General features: G+C 40.7%; 1 protein-coding gene across 2 annotated transcripts in view; it reads right to left on the bottom strand.

Annotated features, from left to right (window-relative positions):
* Positions 1 to 14,252, bottom strand: part of gpm6bb (glycoprotein M6Bb) — a 28,331-nt gene extending 14,079 nt beyond the window's left edge. For both annotated transcript variants that reach the window (XM_062431560.1, XM_062431561.1), the window contains exon 1: positions 14,130 to 14,252. In XM_062431560.1, coding sequence (XP_062287544.1) covers positions 14,130 to 14,133 — 4 coding nt within the window. In that variant the 5' untranslated portion in view covers positions 14,134 to 14,252. The remainder of the gene's footprint in view (positions 1 to 14,129) is intronic.
* Positions 14,253 to 15,202: the final 950 nt, after the last annotated feature.

Genomic DNA, 15,202 nt, shown 5'->3' with positions numbered 1-15,202 from the left:
AGCAAAAGTCAAAAATAAAACTTCTGCATGCATGGTGTGTATTCATTTTATGTATTATATGGTCACCATATGTATAAACTCCCTCTAAGGGCAAATCAGGAACGAAATCTAACCAGTGATTCTCCACTGTGGCCTTAATTCCTGTTATCTTCATTGTACATTTAGCATTTAAGCTCATCTGTAGCATCAGATACACATGTATTCGTGGTTCTGTCATTAAAGTGAAGGCTCAAGCCCCCCCATGACCCTGCACAGGATATGCAGGTATAGATAATCAATAAGTGGATGGATGTGGTGCAAATCAAACTGTTTCAGATCAAACTTCCATATAGGACCAACTAATGGGGTTTTGATTGATCCCCCTGTAAAAGTAGTCAGCAGAAACATTATGTCTACTCTTCAATAGTTAATACACTTAAAATGGAACTAAATATACAGTGTTAATAGGCTGTCAAACATAACTTTATAAGTGGTACATCATCAATAATTCATGCTATAGTAACAGTATCAACATCAGTAAGAACCTGCAATTATGTTTCATTATGGACAGCCGCTGAGATGGGTTTGTCCCGGCGAGCAGCCCATTTCAAATCACACGTCATTAATTGATTCACTGTTAGTATAATAAATGTTTATTGGTGGAGCTTAAATGGCAATTTGATTGAACAACTGTAATGTCAAATGGTACATCAAAGGTTCTTTTCATGACGACAATATTCCAAGAGACATAAAGAGCAAAAGGTTGATTAGACTCAGCTTTCCCAGACATACTGTGACAGGCTGAGTGGCTGTGGGAATAAGCCTCAATGCTGCCTGCTCAGCTCTAGAGTTGAGACAGCGCCACTCCCCTACTTGAGGACATAATCTGAATGATGATGAAGCTCATACAAATGGAGGAGGCTTCATTGTGGGTCAACCTTTCACACTGTGAGACTGGGGGCCTGAATGCTCCTCAGTGTTCAGTCACCCGTGAAGACCTGCACCCTGCTTGGCTCACACTGAGGAAGGAGTTCTCAGGGAGTCAGGACTGAGCCCAGGCCCAAGCACTATACACACACACACACACACACACACACACACACACACACACACACACACACACACACACACACACACACACACACACACACACACACACACACACACACACACACACACACACACACACACACACACACACACACACACACACACACACACACACACACACACACACACACACACACACACACACACACACACACACACACAGCCTGAGAAAGCAGGACTGATCAAGTCAAATGGGTGTATTGAGTTGTTGCAAAGGCCAAAATCTACTTTTAAAAAAGGAGACGTAATCCAAAACAACTGAAAGCAAACAGATTTTCAAAATATTTCCAGATATTTTATTGCTCTCTTGAAAAAGAAGCTGTAACATTATTATTGTAAAACTTGGCATGTTACAATTGCGGCGACTGACATTCCTGGAAACAGTCAGTGTATATCATGTACTGTAGTAACATTATTGGCCTAGTTTGAAATGCAGGCCCTCTTCATAGGTCAATCTGCTCTGTAGCCTCTGTCTGCCTTCATGTTTTTGGCATGTTGAATCCAAGTCATTGATTGGTTTACACAAGCCCCGCACAGAAAACTCATTATACAGATCCATTCACTTGTTTGCTGACCCAGTTTTCTCTGTGAGACAACAAGAACAACAGCATTACCCATTTTGTATGACTCTTGCTGAACATTTCAGCATGTAAATAAATGCATCAGCATTGCAACTTCACAGTAAAAATCTGCAGGACTATAACCTAACCTATAACTGCGGTGTAATAATTAAACAAACCAATCCATCTTATATGAAGGCTCTAAGTTCTATTTCTATGGAAAACTCTTTCTACTATGGAAAGAATGAATATGACATTTAAGACCTACTGTCCTCATTTGTTATAACAGAGACAGTTAGAGGGAAAACCACAGTGGGCTGACTTTTAATGAGCCCCATGCTTCCTTTTGGCACTGTCAAAAAGCTATAAACTGAGCTAAATCTCTATTTCCTTAGCCTGATTGTGTACATAGAGAAAGAAAGATAAAAGAAAAGGGAACTCTTAAGACTGAGTGTTTGAGTAAAGGTTAAAAGGAATTACATTTTCTATTGGTATTAGCCATGTTTAAATAATGACTTTTCAACCTTCATATTTGAACATGAATGAGTGCTAGGGAAATTCCTTTTTTATTCCAGATGCCTTGCCTGTAACCCTGAAAAAGGACATAACAAGCCTTTTGTGATTTTCTGTTCATTTATACACTATTATAATGTCAGAAGGTTTCAGCTTGCTGTGAACGCTCTACATCCTCTTGAAGACAGATCATTTGCGTATGTCCAGAAATGCCCATCTGCTCTGTAGCCTTTGTTGCTAAGGTTGTTCCATGGGTTGTTTACGTTGTCCACTCTTGTATTTCGGAATCAGATTTGGGCTCAAACATGTACAGATGTATTTGTGAAGTTGACATTTCAAGTAAAGAATGAGAAAAATAAGCAAAATCTGATTACTATTATTTGCTTACGTAGCCTCCAGAGTGCAAAAATCTAAAAATCTCCTGAGGGGCCCATTCACAATGGAGTGGGCTCATTGGGAGGGGAACCTTAAAGAGACTGGCCTGTTTCCGACAGTGGCTGAACTAAAGGGCTGCATAAAGTTAAGATGAATAAGGAGTTTTTTGAACTGTAAATCAGGCTAAGATATTCCAGTAGAGCCCCAGAATATAAATATAGACCCGGAAATGTGCATAATATGTCCTCTCTAACTTCAAGCAGTTTTGTGTTTATGGCTGCAACTAATGATGTGGTTTTCATCATCAACGAATCTCCTGATTATATTCTCAATTGATTAATCATTAGGTCTACAAATTGTCACAACTTCCTGAAGCCATTTAAGTGATGTTGTCAAAAAGCTTGTTTGTCTGACCAAAGATTGTTGGCTTACTACCACATGAGAAAAAAAAGAGTTACATCTTCACTAGCTCCCTACAACATATACCAAGGGGTACAAATAAAGTCACCTGAGCGTGAATCCCTTTATCACAATCAGAAGTTGAGTTATAAAGACGTCGTCCCTGTGATCTGGCTTCATCCAACACCCGATTTAAAATGTAAAACCAGCCCCTGCATCCATTTGTGGAGCAAAATATCATCCCACAAACTAAACACATTGTGATCATGCTGATGAATTTCACCACAAGAGGAAAGCTACTCAAGAACACAACATCTTGCAGCACGTTAGCGAAACCCAACTTTGCTATTCGATTACAGCCATTTCTAACAGAGACATACTTTATGCCTTGGTGTTTCTTCCATTGTACATTTTCCAGATTGAATTTTGAATCCTCTCCGCTGTAATTATAAGTATTTGACCAAACAATGCCCAGGGTATCTGAGTCAGCACTTCTCTAATTGCATGTTTGCGTTACTATCGTATTAGGTCTGGAAATGTAGCAACACTCATGGATGCCTTGCAGCCATGTTTTCCCTCTAAAAATGACTTCACAGCCCTGACTTTCTGGCACGTCCACAGCCACTGTGGTTTTGGCCAAAGTGTGCTGCAGGGAGAGTGAGAGACACAGATGCTTCGTATTATCCTGGCTTCCTAGCTTACAGTTCCTTGGAAACTGCTGCCATGGCTTGGCTGAACAGAAAACCAACGCAACACCAAAACCTAAAGACTATGAATTTCATAATTTCATTCTGGAGTCAAATGAGCAATTCTATGCCAGGAAATAAAGACATAAACCTAAAAGAGAGTAAAAAACATAATATAAAAGGAGAGGGGTGGTTTATAGTAGTTGTACCCCATTATAACCCATACAGCAGTGGACATCTGTTATTTTGAAGAAAAGTATTTATTTGTTTTTCTTTCAGTCTGCAAGAGCAGATACTACATATTTTAATGATGCCTCTGGTTTGGAAGGCCCTTGCCTGCCTCTGTGGTCTGCCATGCTTACATTACGAAATTGATGAACCAGCCAAGAGGTACTGCAAGAAAACACCTCACTATTATAGAGTTAGAATAATGGTAGATAATAACCTCATGTCTTTTCAATTTATAATACGAACATGCTTTGCCAAGAAGCAGAGAACAATGAGAGTATCCTTCCACCCATGAATAGTTTTCTGTATGAAAAATGATGGCATATAATCCACACTATACATATCACAGGATCATTCAGCAATTTGTCAGGAATAGAAGCCTCCTAAGGGATTATTCAAAAGAAAAAAAGTCCATACCCCAAGCAGGTCAGTACTCAATAATCAATGAACCTCAAATGAATCTATGAACCTTATATACTGAGGCTACAGCTACAAAAAAATATTTGTTACACAATAATATACTGTATTTGTCAAAGAAAATTGACCCAAAAACAAACCTTGCTATTTACAAATCCAGCTGATGCCAAACAAAAATATCATTCATTTGGAGACATATTTCTGGACACCTGATGACTGTAAGTCCAACCTTTACTCTACTTTCAGCTGTTTTTGGTCTCCACCAGCTTCTCATATCTGGCTCTTCACCTGCTAAATGCTCCACTACGTTCACCAGCTAGCCACTTTATCTGTTTGTTGTTAAGTGCTTGGCAGGTTATGTACAGTTCAGAGCTTTTTTGTCTGGAAATGGCTTCTTGCCCCGACTGGAAACAAGGTTAATGAGAAATGAAGAAATGAGAAAAGTGGACCAAAACAGCACATTTGTGGGCCATAAAATAAAAACAATGAGCTGAAAGACACTGAAATGCCCCCTTGTGCTGAGGGGGATGAGGACTTTTCAGTGGGTTTGTGACTTCCAGCGAACCCTTTCACATAGACGATATGTTGATTACAGCACCTTTAAGGCTCTTCTTCGTGTGTGTTTAATCACGGCCCCTTAAGGTGAAGATGTCTTAATCTGATTTAAAATCCATCTACTCTCCATATCTGTCTGTCTATCTCTCCCACTCACACACACACACACACACATGCACACACACTGCACCCATCCTCCAGTCGTCCTAACACCCAGTACCTCATGATGCCATCTGAAATCATATGACTGTCCATTTAACTGCCCCAAGAGTGCAAATAAATCCCACAGGTCTAGTGTTATTATTAATCCTTTAATTACAATACCTGTGACTGTACGCATTTTTATATTTAGCTCAGTACAGAGACCACCGAGTGGCCTTTTATGCTACTCAAGCGACAAGACAACAGTCAGTATTTAATCATATGTAAATTAGCAGGTTATTAGTTTTTATCTTGTACTAAAAATGTTCACATAATTGTTAATTGAATTTTGCATATTCTGATGGCCGATGAAGCAATACAAGCATGCTGTTATCATTACTCATTAGCTTGAGAAACCTGCTCTTGTAAAATTCCGCAAGAAGGCCAAATACTTAATTGATGTCATTATATATGGATCGATTATATATTCTTTTAGACATTGTTATTAAATGCCCTATAATACAAGCAAATCTAATTAAGCACCAATTCTTGCTTAAAAAAGCTAGTTATTTATGAGAAGACAGTCTGCTACTGGACTAGTGTTACAATGGAAAGTCTAACAACGCAAGAAGTTTCTAATTTGAAGTCTCACTGTCGAGGATCTCCACAACGCAAACTTTCTCACACTTCAACTGCTTTGATAGCAAATAACACCGGGCTGGAGAACGCCTTTCATTTTTCTATTTGCACACACTAACACTGACACACACACACTAGAGACATAATGAAGAAACTTGGAGACAGCAGACGAGACTTTCCAGCTAATCTAGGGCTTCCCATGAACAGCCCCCGCCATCCTCTGTGTCCCCCCCAGCTGCTGGGATCTCTTTCTCTGCATCGCTCCCGCCAGTCCTATTGTCCTCATCCTCACGCTGCCAACCTCTCACCCCTGACCCAGGACTTTACCCTTTTCAAACCCTCCAGGTCTGTTTCCCAACCCCTCATGAGAAGAAGAAGAAGAAACCTCCTCCATTCAGCAACAGCCGGTGCTACTCAACAGACCAGCTACTCAGACCCCACCATGTCAGGATTCATCATCAGCACTATGACAACAGAGCAGCCGACACGCAGATCACTTTAATACCATTGTTCCTCGAGGCACTACGTCCTGGAGCTGGATCCTGGAACGACAGAGAGTCAGCTGCAACCTGAACCTGACACTTCAACCCCTGCAGAGATGTTTTTATCCATAGATCCATTGAAGAAATCAGTTTAGACATGGACTAAGTGCTTAACAATAAGTGGCTAATACAGTTCATGACATAAGAGAGATGGAAGCTAATCTCTCTACTCATTCTCATATACTGTTCTCTGGCTGACCTCTGTGAAAATGGGTCAATCCATTACTTATTGCTTTAAGCACTGATAACACATTGTAACACATTTATGGCACCATTTGCTGTGATGCTGTGTCTAAAAATGTACACTGACCTATTCTGCACACACTTGATCCAACAAATGGAGATAATTATGTTGACCTCATCAATCATGTTCCTTAAATCCTACTGTTTCTGTAATTACTCAAATTTTTCTGTCAACAGGGTCAGAGCAGTTGGTTCCTTGACACCGATTTTGACCCTTTGCATAATTTCAAGTTTCCCTGCCTACAAATAAATAAATAAATGGATTTTAATGTGACAGGAAAGCTAAGATGACTAATGAGACATCTCAGTTGTGTGGCTATAATATTCATACAGCTAACTGATCTCTCCTCTGGTCTGCACATGGTAATGGGGTCAAGCTGTTTTTCAGAAAGAAACATCTGGGATTTCCTCTCCCCTGAAGCTGATGTTAGCTGGTATTTTCTCCTTTCCTGACATAAAAGCATTAAAAATACATGAAGACTGAAAATGCTAAAAGCATCACAAATGATTTGATTACTCAGGTAAATGTGTTGTAAGTATTCCAAGTTGAATATATATAAAAATATATATTGTTTCAAATCCAGTGTTCAGCAATTAAGTCAAATTGAAATCCATCTTCTCAATCCCCAAACAGACTGTCTATGGGGCAAACACTCCCTCAGCTATTGGGTTTCCTGCATCTGTCACTTTATAAAAGCTCAGCAAATTGCAGATTTTCATCTGCTTGGCAGCAGTATCTCTTCCTGCCTATCAAGCCTTTCTCGAGAGGATAATAAGCAGACAATGAAAACTCTCACTTGGAAAGCTTTTTCTTGAGCAGGAAAATATTCCCGGCAGAAGAGAGCGAGAGTGTGCAGTGGTGTCTAACACTGCAGCACTTTCACCCAACAACATCAGCAAAGAGGAGTCATGTGCATTTCCTGCAACATCTTCGATAAGCAACACAGCAAACTGTGAGGAAGTCCTCACAGAAGATTTGTTTTTATTACAATCTTGCCACATCTTTGAATATTTTACATGCAGGATTTTTCACACAATCCTGAATATGGAGGCAAAAGAAAAGTCATAAGGGGTTATTCATTTAAATTCCTGCTAATTCATCCCAAGCGTAGCATTTGGCAGAATCCAACTGGTCTCAGGCTGTCTGGTGCGACTCTTCATATGGTGAGCATTTCTCATTGGTGTGCTGGGGTACCCCAGATGCTTTTGTCTTACGGTTGTTTAGCAGCTGCGTAAAAGCACTGAGGACAAAGGCCTATCTGTGGAGGGTTGAATACACTCGGTGGGCACACAGCCAACAGCTCAATCCTACAGGCTCCCACAGTTGAAAAGCAGACTAATGAATTCTGCTCTCACTCCTCACAGATGATCTTACAGGGAAATTAGCTGGAGGCCCCTTTATTTCTTCTTATTTCACCCAAGTAGTTTCACATCTGAACTGTGGTCTTGAGCTACAAAATAGTTATCAATTTTTTTTAAAAAGGAAGCAATTACATGAATTCAACCAATCGGAGTGAAACACTGTCTTAAAAATCGGAACTCATACTTGCACTTATAAGAGGAGTACAAGTTTATTTGGGTCTCAAAAGACATCCATATGAATAAACAAACAGCCAAAACAGAAAAACAAAAGAGATGAATGAATACATTGTGTTAAAATCAGCCCTTCACCCTCCTGTCTGATAAATTGAATGCAGAAAAATGTTGATGTAGCATCTGTGATAATAGGCTAAGACACCTGTTGTTCAACCATACCTGCCCCTAACATACCTTACTTCTCTTTGAGCCTTAATATCTTATTTACAGACACAATTTCCTCCAAGTCATAAAAAATGGATCATTATCAAGTCAGCAAACATCTAGTGGTTCTTTAAGCTGGTGTATGCTTGAAACAAACTATGTTTGTATGACAAATCTTTCAACCACAACTAAAGGCAAAACTGTTGGCCTTTTAAACTCATGGCGTGTAATATATGAAGATCTCTCCACCAGGTATTCATGATGTTGCAACTGTTTGTACATATATAGTGAAAGAAGTGATTGGGTGAAAAATGAAAAAAGGGAGCTTGAGAGAGAAAACAGTTGGACAAGGCCCTCTATCTTCTAACATCAAAAAGGTGGTGGTGAGGTAAGACAGAAGCATACTGCCTTACACTACCTTCAGCGTTTAACCCTAGTGATTACCCCATGGCTCTAATCCTCTGGCCCAGATCCTGACCATCACAAAGACAGACCATAAGCTCTATAGACCTCTCTATAAACTTTGAACTTCTTTGTCTAGAGCATTCACACTAGTCGCTCTCCAACACTGCATGCATTTTGATCCATTTAGTTGCGTACCAAAGGCTAGCAATAGAAAATAGGCCATTCTGGGAAAACATTATTGACTATTTAATCAATGTTCGCTGCTCATGTGATACAGAGAGAGTGTATCAAAGTCTACACAGTGTTTTAGGTGCCGTAGAAAATGTGGCAATTCAGAGTGTTGTGGTTTACTGTAGCAGATAGCAGAAAACACTGTGGTTGGGCTGAATGCCTGTTGAATGTGTTAGTGAAAATTCATCAGCTGCAGGGTCTCTTTGCTTTCCCCCCCAACCCATTATTTCCCACAGGCCTTCTGGAACGATCATCTGACTGTGAACAAAACACTGATACAGATTGCTGCTCCACTGGCAAATATCACCCCTGCACTCTGCATGCAAGCGCTGATGCCAACATAATGGTGAAACTGGAGCAAAACTCGAATTAGACAACCTTATTATGCATGTATTTGGCAGTTTAACCTTGATAATGGGTTTTTTTCTGAAGTCTTGAAGATAAAATAAAGGCCAGATTGTATTTCAGGCATATTTTATACAACACCAGGGTTCAGCTGCCTGTACATATCTGAAAGGCTGCAGCCATTTGCAGACAGGGAGTATTCTCAGATATTTAAATGCCATCCTGTCTCTCCCATGCGGCAGTGTGACTGTGACATCTCTAACAAGGGTGAACTTCACACACACACACACACACACACACACACACACAGTCACCCACTTGCATCCATGCTGTTCAACTTGTGAATAGGCTTTTAGTAAAAGCGATGGCCAAGGCACATGCTTGAACAGGCATCCCCACTCAGGAACTTCTATTCCTATCATTTCATGTCACAATACTCAATGGCCCTCTTTGTTGTCAGAGGAGTTATTAAGCTCAGCAAATTAACATGACCGCTCTGGCAGACCTGCATGCAGTTCTGGAGGGGGAAAAAAAAAGATGTAGGCAGAGGAAAGCAGTGAAGATGAGAGAGGAAGAGATGAGAGGAGGGAGATTTCCAGGCTAACAAAGTGAAGCAGAAAGGGAAGCAGAATATGAATGAAGTCTTGATTTAACTAAAGGGGTCTCTCAAAAAGTACTCTATGGGTCTCATTTACTGTATAATTACCAAAGATGCTTGGTCATATCCTATGCCAAATGGAAAGAAGCCCAGAAATCATGCAACTATGACAGCAACTACCTCATTACGGAGGATATTCAGTGTAATTAATGATTGCAAACCGAAGACGAAAAGCAATTTAGGAGTTCAGTGTTTCCCTTTGGTTGACTGCTTTGGGATGGCGGTGGTGGTGGCAGGGGGGGGGGTGAGAATAGCTGGTCCAACATAAAGCTCAGTCCAAATCAAGTGGGCCTGGTCAGGTAAGGATAACCCTATGTCACTATCCTCGGGGGTAACCAGCTTCACTTTTCCAGCAGCAACAACCAACGAGAAGCTGCAGCATGTATTAACTGACACACTGTAGCCTGTACTGTACATTTACTGCCAGACTGGCAACTTACTGCTAACCTTTTCCTCTGCTTCACCCGCATTCACGTTACTTTTCTGCGCTTGCTAAACTACACACTTGCTAGGCACTCACATTACGCACTGGCCTTTTCCAACATTGCTAGATCTAACGAGACCAACAATCAAGATCAAAAGAAGCTACCTTACCAACCACACTGTGAGAAAGAGAGAGAGAGAGAGAGAGAGAGAGACACAAAAACCAACTGGCCAATTAAAAATGGGGAATGAATAAATGAAAAAGAGAGTTTAGAAGTTGCATCTAATGAACTGGCCTCACTGAAGGCAAAACAAAGATATCATGTTGGCCTTTGAAAAAAAAATCATTTAAAAATTACTCATACTGGGCCTTTGAACAGCCATTTCAATTGATTTATGGAACAAAAATGTTTCTATTGTACCCCCTTGTCACAAACACACATTTACACCTACATTTGGGATATAGAAAAAGGGTGACATGCAGCAGGGTCTGGGTTGGAATTGTTGGAATTGAACCCAGGCCACTGCAGCAAGGACTCAGCCTAACATTACATGGCATGTGCACAAACTGGGGGCGCAGCTAAGGGTTTTACTGTTGCCTACTACATGTGTGGTTGTGACAGCAAAGTTTATTTAATGTTAGATATATAGGGAGCGAGCCCAAACAAGCAACTACACTTCAGAAAAAGAAAAAAAAACACTATCCGCAACTACGAATATCTATACGTGACTTTACAGAAAAACAAGCCCAAAGTCGCTTATTTTAAGGAGACTTGGCAACTGTGCCCTATTCCGTAAAAGAGCTACACCACCAAGAGTTTCCCAGGCAACGACACAGAGGTTGACTCACATTTTGAAACAACACTGCACAGAGGCCCCCAAATGGTACTGATTTCCAAATGAATGGATATTTGGCATTACATTTATTTATTTTTTGCCTCCAGGCCAACGAGAATCCCCGCCATGCCTGTACAATTATGGTGGAAACACTGGAGTTCTTGGTGGCGACATAAAAATGCGATATCAGTCATAAAAGTTCAGCGTCCACTTTATTACAACTGAACTTCTTAACTTATTTCAGACTCACAAAAAAACAGATATCTTTTTGGAGTTAACAAGTTAAATTTCTCTGTCAGCATCCTCTGGCCATTTCTGCAGTGAATCATCTTGTAGTCTTGTGTGCTGTTCTGCATCTCTGGGGAACAGAAGCATGTTCATATGAATTATAATTTGCCTCTAAGCACAATCTCCACGAGTCAGCTGAAAGCAGGGGAAATGATCTGACTCCCTGTTATTGCTCCGCCATCAGTTGACAAGTTGTTCATTTCCAGAGTGTGAAAAACACCTCTGCTGGCACAGCATTAGCAGTCATGGGTCTTTCCTCTCCTCAGACTCAGGATGTAGGGTCATAGACCATACAGAGTCCACCACATGTGTCTGTGACAGTGATCACTGCTGATGTGCGAGCTAAATAATCGGACACTTTCCAGACATCCTAGCTCAGATGGAACAGGAACGCACAATGTTAAAAGAGCACAAGATAGCCGACACCTCCGAGACACGTCCCAGACACACATGTAAAAATCATTATGAACGCTGATGCATGTGGATTACTGAAGAAAAGGATCAATGAGGGGATTTTTATCATGAAGTTTGCACTATAATCAAGAGACACCAGGTTTAGGCCTCCACATGTACCAGAAAACCATGACTCACAAGCAGCTGGGTGGTTCAACAAGAGCAAAATGTTTAATTCGTTACATATTAAAAATCTGTCAGATGTGATTAACTTACTCTTTCTTGAATTACTCAAAAACAATGATGTAACATTTGGATCTGATTCACGCCCAGTCTTGATGACCTTTACCAAAACACCACCACACTGAATACAGAAGACTCCAACTGGAGGGTTCACAAGTTTCCATAAGAAAAAACAATCTTTTTCCTTTTTTTGTGCGTGATCAGGCTCCAGCTCCAAGAAGAACAGACGCAGTGTTCATAGTCATGTCCATAATTTGCTGATTTTGATTAGTTGAATCTCCAGTCATAAGACAGCCTTAACTGTTAAGCACATAATTAAATTGGCTCTGTAAAAACATAACTTGAAGAACTGGTTTATGTTCCACACTGTACTAAACTCAGAGTTTTTGAATGTTTTTGTTTTTCCAGATGTCACAAGGAAAATGTATTTAGCTTTCTAAGAAGTATCATGATTTTCTTGCTTAAATGAGTATGATCATCACATGCAAGAAACTACATTTTATCTTCACTTTTTCTCCGGATTGTTGGCTCTAAAATAAAATGAGTTTTGTTATTGAGCAGCCAAATACTGTTGAATGAGCAATAGTCACAGGACTGACACCAACAACATAACAAGATAGTTGTGGAAAATGACTTGCTGCGTCCTTCTGAATCGACAGCCACACTGAGCTCAGCGGATTGAGGCCAAGTTATCCTCCCACACCCTGCACATAGGCCAATGCACTGTTAAATCATTCCACTGCGAGGACAGAGGAGAATCTCTCTGACAAAAAACATGCAGCCCCACTCTGAGGTGAAGGTCACCATAAAATCAAATCGGACATAAGTTACATGGACATACTTAATCCATTTTCTGTTTTCAAAGCTATTTTGCATGAAACACAGCAAATCACAGCTCAGGGGATGATATCCGTTTCTCTGACACAACAAAAAACAATCTTTATAGTAAGTCTCCAAATTAATCCCATCATTCAAAACAACAGGATATTCAATTTTTCCTAAAAAAGGCCATAGAGAGTATTTGAATATAAAATGGATTCCTTAACAAGTGGACAATGCACAAAGGTCGATTGCCATGCACTAATCAATGAGACAGAGAAAGAGGGTCTGTGGGGAATTCGTTCACAGGGAATCCACTCTGAAACTTGCAATTCAGTGAACTTCTTTCTACATTAAGAGCCACTGAAGTTGCACAAAGGAGCAGCTCCAAATTAGGAGCACAAAGACGCCTCTGTGGGAGCTTCAGAGTGAATTAATGAGCATTGATACATATTTTCACACAGTGTTCTTCCCTGGCCTCGGCTGCAACACGGCAATAACACAAGCCACAAAAAGTTACACAAAGATACAGTTGAGAGTGCGTTTCCTGCACTTTCGGTTCACAGTTTCAAGTCAGCAAGAAATTACTAAACATCCATGGCATGAGTGTCTCACTTCTTCCATGACCCCATGCCCCTCACCCCCAAGGTTAGGAGCACAGATGGCCAACACTTGGGCCCGATTTAAAGATGGGACAGTCTCTGCTCAGCCCATCAGATAGCAATAGAAGCTCTGGCATGACACCCAGTATGCAAGGCTTCAGCAATGGAGCATCTGATTAGTAAAGTGCCAACTTATTCTCACTTACTTTTAGTCATGGTCTACAAGAAAATCCAGCATTTTTTCTTTATTCATAAGACAATCGTCATCAAACAATGCTACAACATGATCAATGATTGAAGATCAACAGTGATCAATCGTTACTAATAAAGAAAGGCCAACTGAAAACAAGTTTTGATAATATAATAGGTTAACGCTGATAGTTCACCGCTTAATTGCTATTGAAAGCAGTAGTAAAAGAGACAGTAGAGGCAGCACGTTGATCGGGATTTAACACCTCCATAGATAAGAGTAGACTGCAGGAATCCTGATAGACTTAATCTCTCTAATCGCTTTCCTCAAGTTGCTTCAGCAGGCTTCTCTAATGCCGATTCTCATGAAACCGGGTCAAGGAAACAGCCTACTGCTGCAGCACTGGTAGCTTACTTTAGAGAAGTTTGTGTAAAAAAAATAAAACAATCGGCGCGCCCCGAAGTTTCAGGGACAATGATTTCAGAGAAGTAGCATGCTGATCATCACGACTCAGCGTTATATAGATCCGTGTTGCAGCTACACTGGAGCATTCGTTGATTTAACTTACCCATTTTGTAAAAGTTTCCCAATGAGTCCCGAAGTTGAGAGATCAGCTGAAAGTTGAGCCCCAGCTACACTGATGTTGAGTCCTGGGATGCGCACTGGCCGCCTGGCTGCTCCAACACTCAACGCTGCGTCCCTTTGGAGACAGCCGGGCTGACGTCACCACAAAGGGGATTACTGATGGGAGGACGGAGCTCTCTAGCTCAGGCTGGGCGTCCCCTCACCTCCTCAGACCTCATCGGGAAACTTCATTGATCACTCAGGTCAACATGAGCCACTTCATCTTGACGCATTCCTGCAATCCTGTGCACAAAGTCCCTCTGTATATGTCTGGATTATCACAAACACTGTGAAGCTGATGAAACGATCTGATTCTGTCCCTCCAGCTCTTCTCTACACTGTGTGCTGTCGATGACAAACACACAGCAAGCCAATGTTCAGGTTAAATTGTTATCAGGTCAGCTGTGCTCTGCTTTGTCAAACTGACAACAGACAGATGATGAGGTGTTATCACGGGTCAGAGGTCACCAAATGAGCTTCATGTGAGGGGAAAAGAAGAACAAAGAAGTGCTTTTTTGCAATAATTTGTATTGATTTTACTGAACTGTTTTGGTACGGCATAAATACTATATGTTGAAAGAGCTGTATCATTTCTCCTACCCCTTACCCAAACAATCCCATTACCCAACTACCACCTTCTATGTGCAATAAATACTTTTTTTTAACATGGAAACTTATTTAAATGCATAGGCATACAATCATGCAGGCATCAGTACTTTCCTTGTAAACTACACATGTACAGGTTAACATATGCATACAGAGATTTACAGTGTCTGCAGCAAAAAACAACAAAGTAACCATTTTACATGCATGCACACCCACATATGTGTGCATTCATAAGGTTTTTTAAGATATATCTTGTACTTGACATTACTTATGTGGTTTGGGATAAATGGGTCTTTCACAAAGATGGGGGCCTTTAGTGAAACAATGCCAATCACCATCAATCTAGTGTGCCGGTATCCGGTATCCAAGGAGGTCTGAGCACCCCCTAATCCAAGCCAGTCTTTTCATTGG

This window comes from Scomber scombrus, chromosome 13 (genome assembly GCF_963691925.1).
Source record: "Scomber scombrus chromosome 13, fScoSco1.1, whole genome shotgun sequence".
In the NCBI taxonomy this organism is placed as follows: Eukaryota; Metazoa; Chordata; class Actinopteri; order Scombriformes; family Scombridae; genus Scomber; species Scomber scombrus.
Note: the sequence above shows the minus strand (reverse complement) of the source record. Positions and strands in the feature narration are given on the sequence as shown.